General features: G+C 43.8%; 1 protein-coding gene and 1 non-coding gene across 3 annotated transcripts; one reads left to right on the forward strand and one right to left on the reverse strand.

The window, feature by feature from the left end:
* Positions 1-4,147: 4,147 nt before the first annotated feature.
* Positions 4,148-4,221, forward strand: trnai-aau (transfer RNA isoleucine (anticodon AAU)). The gene has a single exon. It is a non-coding gene; the product is annotated as a tRNA-Ile (tRNA).
* Positions 4,222-6,055: 1,834 nt separating this feature from the next.
* aptx (aprataxin) lies at positions 6,056-9,293 on the reverse strand. Of its 2 annotated transcripts, XM_078261010.1 has the most exons (7): positions 8,463-9,293; positions 7,912-7,958; positions 7,491-7,769; positions 7,321-7,380; positions 6,984-7,210; positions 6,674-6,777; positions 6,056-6,513 (listed from the first exon to the last, which is right to left on the reverse strand). In XM_078261010.1, exons 1-7 carry the CDS (start codon positions 8,590-8,592, stop codon positions 6,359-6,361), a joined length of 1,002 nt encoding a protein of 333 aa, XP_078117136.1. In that variant the 5' UTR covers positions 8,593-9,293; the 3' UTR covers positions 6,056-6,358. The 2 variants fall into 2 exon arrangements, with proteins under 2 accessions (XP_078117136.1, XP_078117144.1); XM_078261018.1 differs by lacking the exon at positions 7,912-7,958 and having other exon boundaries at positions 7,491-7,652.
* Between the last annotated feature and the right edge of the window lie 2,704 nt (positions 9,294-11,997).

Consider the following 11,997-nt stretch of genomic DNA (forward strand, 5'->3'; position numbering starts at 1 on the left):
TCTCCTCCTGGATGCGTTCCAGGAGGCGAGGGATCAGAGGGACCGGGGGAAAAGCGTATAGGAGGGTTCTGGGCCAGGGATGGTGGAAGAAGGCGTCTACGCCGAGGGGTGGATCGTCCCGTGTGCTCAAGGAGAACCACCTCCGCTTTCCCAAACCTGCTCCACAGCTTCTGAACAATAGAGTAGATTCAATTTCCACTCGTTGTGAGAGAGCCCTCCCCTCGACATTAGGTCCGCCGCCCGGTTCAGGACCCCGGGGATGTAGACTGCTTTGAGGGACAACAGATGACTGTGGGCCCACAGCAGGAGGCTCCTGGCTATTTCCAATAGCCGGGCCAAGCGCACGGCGCCTTGACGGTTTATGAACGCTGCTGCTGTAACGTTGTCTGTCCGCACGACAACATGTGTCCCCGCTACCACTGGGGTGAAGTGTTTTAAAACCTTCATTACCGTGGACAGCTCCAGGCAGTTTATGTGTGGGAGAGGGGGAGGTGGCCATTCTCCTCCCACCACCACCCTGTGACTCGCACATCCCTCCCCAGCCAGGAAGAGACGCGTCTGTGTACACTGTCACGTATGACGTCACCTTGCCCAGGGGAACTCCAGTTGACAGGGTCCGAGGGTTTCCCCAATATGCCAGGTCTGACTGTAGAGAAGGAGGGATGGTCATCAGTCGCCACTTGTGGTGTATGGGGTCGAGGCGCTGGCGATGAAACCACCTCTGGATTTTCCTCATGTGGAGGAGACCCAGTGGGACAACTACGTGACCCGCAGACATTATGCCCAGGAGACGCATCACAGACAGCACTGACACTGTCGCGTGTGGCGTGGTGCGCGACAACAGAGAGATCAGCGCGTCTCGTCTTGGCGCTGACAGCCTGGCCCTCATGACAATCGAGTTTATGTCCACACCCAGATAAACTATCGATTGTGCGGGGACCAGTGAACTTTTCTGCCAGTTTATGGCGAAGCCCAGTGTCTGCAGATGTTGCAAAACTTCCATAGTTTGCAGTGCTGCCTCTTCCCGACAGGCAGCCGGTTGTACTGGAAATGGGCACCTTGGAAAAAGAAGCGCAGGAATTTCCTGTGTCTGGGAATAATTTGGATGTGAAAGTATGCGTCTTTCAGATCCACAGACGTAAACCACTCGTGGTGGCGGATACATTCCAACACATCTCTGACAGTCAGCATGTGGAATGGGCGCTCCATGATGCATCGGTTGAATTGGGACAGGTCGAGAATGGGGCGCAACCCGCCTGACTTTTTTGGAGTGAGAAAGTAGCAGAAGTAAAATCCCTCGTTCTCCTCCCCCGGAGGAATGCGGGAAATTGCCCCTTTTGACAGTAGCTCCCCTAGCTCTGTCATCATGGCATCTGACTCTGCCTGTGATGACACGGTTGTCTCCAATACGCCCGCAAAGCGAGGTAGGGGGGAGGCGAACTGGAGTGTGTAGCCCCGTGTTATCAGCTTTGACATCATGTGTGTCAGGCTCATCCATGCTGCGCTGTGCTCTGAGAGCTGGCACGCGCAGGTCTGTTTGTTGTTTATAGACATGGCCAGCAAGGAGCGCAGAGCCCATTCCGCTGCTGGGCGAGACGTGAGATCGTGACGCCCAGCCCATGGTAGGACTATGTCGAAAGGGCAGCGGCCGGTCACCGCCATGAGGGGCGGAAGCGGCCACCGGGTCATTATCTTCCTTGTCCCGCTGGCATGGCCGGGGGGAGAGGGATGACTGAGCGGCACCGTTCATAGCGAATGAGCGCGGCCAGAGTGGAGCCTGTGAGAATGGCGGCTCCTGAGCGTAAACATCCCCGCTCAAGAGGCCGCCTGGGGCTGGAAGCTCAGCCGGGCGCGCTATGCCTCTCTGGTCTGCCGCCTTTTTGATGATCTCCAGCAGATCCAAGAAGAGAGTCTTAGCGGTGGAGGGTGGAGCCGCCTGAGGCAGAGGGGAAGGCCGCCGGAGTGGTGCCCTTGGCCATTCCGGAGATGGGGAGAGCCGCAATGGGAGGACGTTTCGAGGTCTAGTCCTCCCAGGGGGGAGGAGGGACAGCCGGTGACGGAGGCGTTATTCCGAGGGAATCGAGCCATCGGACTTGTGCTCGTCGACAAAGCCTTCCTCCAGCGGATCCAGGGTGCTGACGGTTTCCCGTCTGTCTGCCCAGCTGCCATCCCCTTCCCCGCTAGTCTGACACTCCAGAAAAGCTTCCGCCCGCCGGTTAAGCAGGCGGGCGCAGAACTGGCAGGAGGCGTCGGGGGTGAGCGGCGCCAAGGCAGGTCTTGCAGCGAAGATGGAGGTCCGGCGGCAGGATATACCCGGTCCGGCAGGTGGGGCAGAGGCAAACACCGCTGGAAGTCGAGCTTGTCTTTATACTGCTAGCTTGAAGAAAAAGTGGGAGATGAACAACGGGTCCACTCTGTTTATATACAGTTTCTGCGGATGTAGTTGGAAGCCCGTGCTGGACGCAAGGGCGGGAAAGAAATCTTCACGACTGCGCATGCGCGAAAGGATAAACCCAATAGCGTAGCTTAGAGGGCGAAGCCTATACAAAATAGAACTATAATTGCACTTGTGTGATGCCCCTTGGGTGTCATTTGAGTGTTTTGCTGTCTACATTGTGGAGGTGTGTTCTAACTTGTGCCTCCTCTTTGCAGGTTACTAATTAGAGTAAGTAAGCTCACCTGGGTCTGGTGTGCTGAGGCTTCTTAAGCTGCAGTATCCTCTGTCTCTCCCCGCTGTCTCCTCAGGCACACCAAGGTTTGGTTACGTTACGTTGTCCTAGGTTTGCCTTTTGCTGAGTTTACGCTTTCCAACACCAACACGCACTCATCTCTTTCACTCATGCACACTCTACACCACTGACTCCACTGATTTCCACATCCCATTCTGTATATAGTTAATTTGGTCTAATTTGGTTTAAATTTATTTAATAAAGTATTGTTTAAACAGAAGCTTGAGGGACTAAAAGGATGTAGCTTATTGCATCTGTTTCTTCAACTCTTTTTTTTGTATCTGTCTTGTGCAAGTCCCCCTACTTTAATTCAATTGTAATATGAAAACCCAGTAGTCTATGCTTCACACTAAAGTCGTAGGCTACTTTTTCATTTTTCATATTTATTAATGCTCATCTCTCTCTTTCCGCCATCACAGACGTAGATACGCACATTAGCCAAATCTCTCGCGCGCGCGCACACACACGCACACACACACGACCACTTCTCGTTCTCGCTGGTGGTTTAATTGGTTTCCCCACATCTCTAGAAGTCACGTTCGGTGGTTTTGGTTCCATTTCCTCTCACATTTCCCAGACAGATGTCCATCAAACCGGTGCCAAAACCACTGCCGAAAGACGACTGCACCGCTAGAGGGCAATGTTGGTCAGTCTAAAGTGTTATGTGCACCAATATTAACCAGGTCGTTTTTGAATGGCTTCATCCCCGAATGTTTTTATTGTAGCCCCGAATGTCATATAGCTAGTTGTTGTAGGCAACACAAAGTTTAAGTTCCTGTGTTCCCGTGACGTGACGTTAACAGTCTATATGGTTCAGAGCAGACCCGTGCGTCGCTTTGTGTCCGTTCTGTAAAAATAAAGATGAGCAGCCCGGCTGTACAGTAGCAGCTTCAGTTAATATGTCTCATTCAGAGACCAGAGACCCACAAGGGGATGTCTGTGTCTGTCAGACTCATACTACCATATCAGCAGAGCAATAACGTAGCCTATACGGCACAGCAGGCTACTATATGGCAGGTGTTTTTTTCTTAAAGTATTGTGATTTTATTCTTGTAATATTAGGCTATAACTTTCTTTTTCTCAAAATGTTACAATATTACAATAACAATATTAAAATTCTTGCAGAACAGCTATTTAGATATTTGACAATATTTTTTCACTGTTGACTCAGCAGAGATAACAATAAACGACATGAATTGATCTACAGGAGAATAGATAGGCGAAAAGAAATACAGAAGCCAATTGGGTGATTGTCAGACTGTGCTGTCCTGAGTTAGGGGGGGGCAGTCACATTTCGGCAGGCTCCATGAACCCAAGCCCCCCCAACTCAGGACAGTAAAGTGTGACAATCGCATAAAAAAAATGGAAGTTACATCATGCTGACTCTTATTACTACATATCTGGAACGTCCCAAAACGGGCCGGTTAGCTCAGTTGGTTAGAGCGTGGTGCTAATAACGCCAAGGTCGCGGGTTCGATCCCCGTACGGGCCACTAACGTTTTTGAACGTTCTACTCCCTCTACTTAACGTTTCATTCTTTCTTTCTTTTTTACACAGGAGAAGGATGTTAAAGTTCAAACCCGGGGCTTTGTTGTTGCAGCAGCACTTCCTATTTAAAAACCTTGCACTAGAGGGCGACAAAGTAAATAGTTCATGCTGCGATGTCAAAGCCCCGCTGCATGAACCCTGCAAACCCTCTCTGATGTTTTCTTGTTCTTGTCCCATGCAACCGGTATAACAAAACTAACAATCAATCAAGCACTATCTGTGTGAACACCTACACAGTCCCGAAAAGTCTAATCAGCCACAACACAAAACTAAGAGCCTAATAATAAGTGGGTGGACTATGGGTGTGCAGGGGCTATTTTTCCTCCTTGTAATATTTTAGACATATTCAAGCTTCGTCAAGCTTTAGCAGTTGTTCAGACAGCTTCAGTCATCATTAGGTAACTGTCTTAAGATAAGATAAACCTTTGTTGATCAAAGAAGAATTGAATTCAGTTGATGCAGCATTACAAAGACAAAAAATACATTTAAGTATAGAAAGTAACATAAATTAACAAGAGGTACATCAACTGAAATACAATTTAGAATAGAATAACAATAGAAACTTCACAGAGTATTGGGAGACAAAATGACATTATAAAGGGCCAGTGGTGGGATTAATAGCAGCAGAGTCAATAAGTCCATGTAAACAGTATACACCAGACCAATATATATGATTAAGTAATGGTACTCAGTTTTTGTCTGTATTAATATAATTTATGAGTCATTGTAACATATTAACATAATTTAGTATGATAGTGTAGTAATGTGGTATAGTATAACATATAGTATAGAACATATATACACATATATATATATACACACACATACACACATATACATTATATATATATATATATATATACATTATATATATATATATACACACACACACATATATATATATTATATATATATAGTATAACATCAAATGTAACAATACGATTTTATACTTTGCCATATATATATATATATATATATATAAATATAAAATAACAATATATCAACAGTAGGGCAAAGCATAAAATCAGTCCAGCAGAGAGACAATGGAGAGGTGAGTGTCTTGAGTGAACCAGACACTGCGGAGAAATTGGTCCGTACGTGGTGAGGATGTGGTTTCCATTGCTGTTGTACAGTCTGATAACAATTAAATGAATGCACAAAGCGCTCCATTTTAAGCAATGAGATCACACACCAGGCACCTTTCTTTGGCACAAAACTGTATTTTTCTAACCACTGGTATTATTAACTGTGAGGTAATGCTTCAACTTTTCTAAATGTCTTAAATACTTATTTTGTTTTCAAAGCTTCATCAAACATCAAACTTAATGCTCCTCCAAAGCCAGTTAAGTTCATAACAGAACAGGATACGGGATCTCCAAAGCTTTCCACTCAATAATTACACGTTTTCAGGCCAACATCTGCTGATTCACGTTCAAAATCTAATTACACAAGTTTTGTAGTTGCCTCCTGCCACTACTGCTTTTAAAGGCTATGCTTGTGTAACCAAGATACTAACTAGTCTGGTGTGTGCTACTTGAAGGTTTTTTCATCATCTTCTCTTCAGACATGTGTTTGGTTTGCAGTGTTGTAGCTACAGGACAGAGTCCCCAAAGAGTTTTCCCAAAAGAAGCTCTATAAAATTAAAATATACAAATTATGAGTTGGTTAAAGGTAGGCCAACATTGGGAATATGTAAATAAAATTGAACAAACACAGGTGCTGTACCATCAGGGATAATAACATGCTGTAATGGAGAAGAAAAAAAAATAAAATCAGCATTAAGTTCTTTGAAAACATTTAATACAACCTATTTTAACATGTTTGAAAATGTGGGAACAACATCCCAATCTGGAGATTTGGCAAAACCTAAGTGACCTAAGGGACATGCATCTTCACAGTGACCCTCTTCTTAAACCTACTGACAAATAACTATAGTTACAACATTGTGTTACGGCCACATAGACATTTTTTTTTATAAAACCATAAATCAGAATTAACAGGGGAAAAAATGCCCAACACACTACAGTCCTATATTGAACCCATACACATCTGAAGCATGTATTCCCTTTGAGGTCACTTTCTTAGCTGGGAAAGTGAGACTTCAGGTGTTCCTTTAGAGCTGGTATAGTAGAAAGCTCTTTGTGACACATGTGACAGCAGAGAGGTAGTTTCAACAACTCGCCGGTTCCTTCTTTGACGGTGACCCTTCCATTTGTTTCAAGCATCTGAATTACACCTACAGATAACAAAAAGGGTTTTAAAAAAAGGTTTTCTGGAACGGACATATATGCAGTATGGAATATATAGTATGTATATCATATACATATGTAGTACTTCAAGTGAACAACTCAAAACACCAACATCATAACAAAAACAGAAAGGTAATTTGCTCTCACTGTGAGACTCCATGAAATAGTCAGTTGTGAATGAGTTCCAGTGCTTTTTGTTCTTTAAACAAGGAGAGTCAAAGTCTTGGCTGATCACATGGAGGTGTACATGACTGTAAAAGAGAATATAAAGAGAATACGTTTAAGTTTTTTCAAGTATCTTTAAGTAAGGAAAATGTGTTAATTGATTCAAAAACCTAGTGTGTTTTAAAAAAGCAATAGTATAGTGTAAAATATACAGTACTTTTATTAAATGCTGAAAACCCCATATGGTCTTTCAATGTAATGGCACCATTCAAACAGTGATTACTTTACTTACCTCATACTTGGAATGGCATGGTACCCTGTGCGGAAACGTAGCAAGCTAGCATCTGGGCACTGCTGAACCATCTGGTCAGCAACTTTCTGCATGTGTTTCACCAGGTCACAGTGCTCCCCACGTAAGGCCTTTAGGCTGGAAATGGTCTGCCATGGGAGAACCAGCCAGTGGTAGCGAGCTTTGGGGTATTTATCTTTGATTACCACTACTTTATCATCCTTGTACACCTAGAGAAAAGAAGTTTTAAACATTCTCAATGACAAAGTCACGCAGTCACAAATCTAGCTGGGATCCAGATCAGTTAGCATCACAATAACTGTAAAACATTTTGACATACCTGCATCTTTGGGTCTTGCATTGAGGTCTTCAGACCTTGGCTCCAATGTCCAAAACCTTCCTGCAACAAGTTCAAGGTAATGTGTTTTTTTGTAAAACATACCAGCTTTATAGAAAATCCATACAAGAGAAACATGTGGACATCATGAAAACAATATTACACACACACACCTCTTTTTTTGTGGCTTCTTCATGGCTGACTGACACAGAGACCTTGTCTGTTTGTTTGGCTGTTTTCATGCTGGAAGCCTCTCTGCAGCTCTCTTTGTCCTCTGAAGCCAGCTCTCTGGGTCTTTTGGTGCCGCCGTGGTGCCCAGTGGGATCCTCCTTGAACTGTACAGTGTATGGGTAGAGCTGATTGACAATATGAAGCTGCTGTCCAGGCTTCATTTTCACCTCACTGTCCTTACCCACCACCACAGAGTCTATGGAGGTCGGGTTCACACCCAGCTTTAAAATAAAGATGGTAGATGAGACACAGAGTGGTAAATAAACAGTGGGAGATTACAAGTATTTAACAAAACTCAACATAACAAGTGTAATGTCTTATGAGTTTCACTCTGATAAAATCAATGTTCCTTATGTTTCTTACCTGTTTAACTTTGACATAACCTTTGTTGCATTCTGCTTTTAATTCAACTGGTTGAGAAGGGATAACATTTGAACAGGTTAAAGTTTGTTATTAACACAAGAGATTTTAACAAAACATATGAAACAGGAACATGTGTAAAACAAACGACATAAAAAAGGAACAGGTCCAAACAAATAATATAAAAAAAGGAACAGGTCCAAACAAATAATAGAAAAAAAAGGAACAGGTCCATGCTAATTATTGAAACAACATTCTCCAACCCTGATCCTCAAGAGCTACTCTAACACACCTGATTCGAATAATGAGCAGATCATTTAAATCAGGAGTGTATGCAGATACCTAAAACAAGCAGGACAGTAGCTCGAGCAGGGTTAAAGACCACTGCACACAATACAATAAACTACGAGGGGAATTAGTCATTTAGACCAATTAAAATTAGAATTGTTACAAACATAAGGTATTTAGCCATTTTTTTGAGGATTTAAAGTAGCCTAATGTTAAAATTATTAATAAAAAAAGAAGCGAGGCTTAAATATAGAAAACTATTTTACCTTGCTGCCGAGAGCATTTTTTGTCTTTAATAGTCGTCTCTGGACCTCGACCCAGAACAACTGTCTGTAGGTGAGGCAGCCGAATGGGTTTATGGTTGCCCTCCTCGCTGATAAGCCAGCAAATTGGCATTTTATCATCTTATGTAGCTAGTTATTTCAGCAGAGTTACACTGTTGCAGCCATGAATGTATTAAGAGAGCGGTTGCAGCCCACCACACGCTTTGTTTTGGTGTCTCGTCGCAGGAAACTGACGTCACTAAATCAGATTTGTCAGACTGGTGAGGAGAAAATAGGCTCGTTCGAGATGAACTGCGCCTCGCCCGTAAAGTGGACGAGAGCAGGCGGCAGCAGCCGGGGGCGGTGACAAAAATCCGCTGTCAAGTCGGACAGTTTCCAGCCGATTCCAGCAGCCTTCAGGCTGAACAGGACGTGACAGAAATACTGTGGTCCGATTCCGATTTAATACAATGTTATCTGACCCATATATCAGCTCCTACACAGTCTCCAGTTGTGTTAATTAGCTGTTAAAATGCTCTACATGCGATCTGTTGCTGATTTTAATTAACAACACACTAGATGATCCGTAATCTGAACAGATATAGTCTCTCTGACTTCTAAACGTCACTATCAGCATCACAACATGTGTTCTGTACAGAATAAGCCTTTAAATCAGACAAATATCTGTTAAAATCCCTCCAAATCAAAATCAATAAAAGTTTATATGGGTCCGCCTGGGTCTTGCAGTCGGTGGAGAGCAACTGCGGCGCCTGGCTCTAAAAACTGCGGCCGCCTTGATGTCGTGAGGTCATCGTTGCCCACGTGTGCATGACGTCAGAGCAAGTCGGGATCAAGTCGGACACAAATCTAACCGGCATGCATTGGGCGGCGATCGCCGGTGATCGATTCTGCGCAGATCTGGCTCATCTCGAACGAGCCTAATAAAAGTTATCCCCTCTCAGGGAATGTAATCATCTGAAATTATATGCATATAGCTGGGAGTGCTTTTGTTCGTTTTTTTCGTATTCTTAGTCAGGCTCCAGAAGTAGAACATGTATTTGCAGGAATTATGTAGGCCTATGATCTGATTATTATATGATGGAATAAATGAAAAGGGCTAACAGGAGCAGGAGTAAAAAACATACTGGAGTGTGGTGGAAGTGGACAAGGCAGAAGATGTTTGATCAACTTCCTGGGACTGATGAGGACAGATGTAGGGTCCCCGACATTCAGGCAGCTATTAGAAAGAGGGCATGGATGTATAATAGAACCATGGATGTGTTGTAAGACCAGGAATAGAATAGGGAGTGGAGCCTCAAAGGACTGTAAGCAATAAGGGAAAACAAGTTCAGGAAAGGGGTTTTAATATTTAAATGAAATTCTTGTCCTGTCTATAGGCTACCTGTCTATACTTTGTATATCGCATTGCACTTTTCAGCTTTTTTTGCACTTCTGGTTGGACGCAAACTGCATTTCGTTGTCTTTATACTTGTATTCTGCACAATGACAATAAAGTTGAATCTAATCTAAAACTGTTTAAATATCAGAAGATAAATTCTTTATAAAGTTATAATTATTTATTATTTGTGGTTGTTTAAAGTCATGATGGACACACATTGGTACAGTAGGTGGAGGGATGCACCTATAGTCTATGGATGCAGATTGATGGTAAAACGTTGGTTTGTAGCCCGCCAATAAAACTAAAGAAGAAGAAGGAGGATGGGAGGAGGTGTCACTACCCGATTTGAGTCCATAGACAGTATATAAGAATGGACCAACAGATCCTGTTGCTCTGGACGGAGACCAGTGAAGGATATTAGAAGCACTTTTCCGGTACTGCGCAGCCTCCAACTGAGAGAGACGATGTAAATGTGACGTGAGCAACCTGTCTGAAAGTTGTAAGTCTTCTGGTAGCTGTGCCAAGAGAAATCTCAATCATTCCCAATCTTGCAGAGACGGAGAGCGTAGGTATATGTAAGGAGATAACATGGACACAGGCTAATTATTGCTAACTAAAATGCTAGTTAACATTAGTAATTAAACTTAAACAGCTAATGTAAGTCGAAACTTCCAGCGAGCTTCTCCTGTACTGTACGGTAATTCCTCTACTATGCGACAGTAAGTCGCGTGGTTATGACACAATCGTTAGCCTATTTTTACAAAAACGTGTACTACGGAGCCATAACGTGAGATACAAGGTAATGGAGCCTTTTATACATTGTCGTGTTTCTTTAGAAATAAACAATGGACGAATAAAGTCTTTAAACGCTTCAGATGTAAAGTTATTTGCTGTCAAAGTGACGTCAAAATGAATGGCAGTCAATGGAATGCTAACGTCGGGTGATCGCTTTGTAGCATCAAAATGGCGCCATAGGAGATTCGAGCTCTGAAGCGAAGCTTACCCCCTTGTGTGAGTCGAGTGCAGATGTGAGTTGCGCATGCTCAGATTTAAACGGTTTACGGCATAACGCCAAGGGATCCGGATCCGGCAAACGTTTTAGCTATCTATGATTGTTTGGTTGCTAACGTTAGCTCAAAACGCCATTCAAGTGACAGCCTTTGTTGTGTTTGATTGCTAACTTGTAGCCAGCAGTGAACGAACTTCGTTACGTAGGTCCATTTTTATTGTATTGACGTTACAGAAGTCTCTCGTTAGCTGGTTCTTGTCGGCTACTTCAGCCTCTAATCTAGAACTGACAGCAGTGATCATGCCATGAAAATGTGATGCCTTACGCTAAATAATAATAGACTGCTATGTAATGTACCTATTTCATTATTCTGTGGCTAACCGCAAAACAGATCTGCGCGAAATCTGGTCATTGTCGCAAAGTGACGCATGCGCAACTCACATCTGCACTCGACTCACATCGGGTAGTGACAGGAGGAATGGTTGTTTGTTTTGAATTAAAGAGGCGCTATGCAGTTTTGGCCATTTCTTCGCTGTTTTCTCACTTTTTGTGCAGATGTTTCTCTATAGAGCTCCCCCCTACAGCTTCGGAATAGATATTTGTTTGTTATATGTTTACTTGTGTCTGACTCCTCACTCGGTCAGTCTACCGTTTCCTCTTTCTCTGTTCCTCCGACAATGCTTTCCTAGCTTTCTGCTTCTTTTTAGCCGGCTCAGCCATGACGATAGTATGAAAAACTCCATCGCTACCTTGCCAGCCGGTTCCTGAAGGGGCGTACGTGCGCAGTGCCGTGAAGCAATTCGTTACATCGCGAGACCTGATATCACGCGATACTTCCTGACGCTGAGGCCGGCAGCTTGCCGGCCGAAAGTTGCAAGGGAAGTTTTTCAGCTCACAGGCGCTAGGGGGGAGCGAGACGACCACCACTCAACCCGGAAAAAGTCATATAACCATTCCAATGACTCCGAAGCTGTTCAGTTAAGGTAAATTAAGCTAAAAAAAAACAACTGCATAGTTCCCCTTCAATACAAGCCTAGACTCTATGGAGTTCATGGTATTACACACTCCTGTACAGTTGGTGGCGGTATAATACAAAAGTAGTAATCTGCCAAGAAGAAGAAGAAGAAGAA

The sequence above is a fragment of the Sander vitreus genome, chromosome 2, assembly GCF_031162955.1.
Source record: "Sander vitreus isolate 19-12246 chromosome 2, sanVit1, whole genome shotgun sequence".
NCBI lineage: Eukaryota > Metazoa > Chordata > Actinopteri > Perciformes > Percidae > Sander > Sander vitreus.

Excerpts from the sequence above, each read along its gene's own strand:
- aptx (XM_078261010.1), bottom strand. The coding sequence starts at position 8,592 with ATGCCAATTTGCTGGCTTATCAGCGAGGAGGGCAACCATAAACCCATT. Across the intron at positions 7,770-7,911 it reads GTTATGTCAAAGTTAAACAG|CTGGGTGTGAACCCGACCTC; the intron begins GTAAGAAACATA and ends TTTATTTTAAAG. Across the intron at positions 7,211-7,320 it reads TGCAAGACCCAAAGATGCAG|GTGTACAAGGATGATAAAGT; the intron begins GTATGTCAAAAT and ends TCTTTTCTCTAG.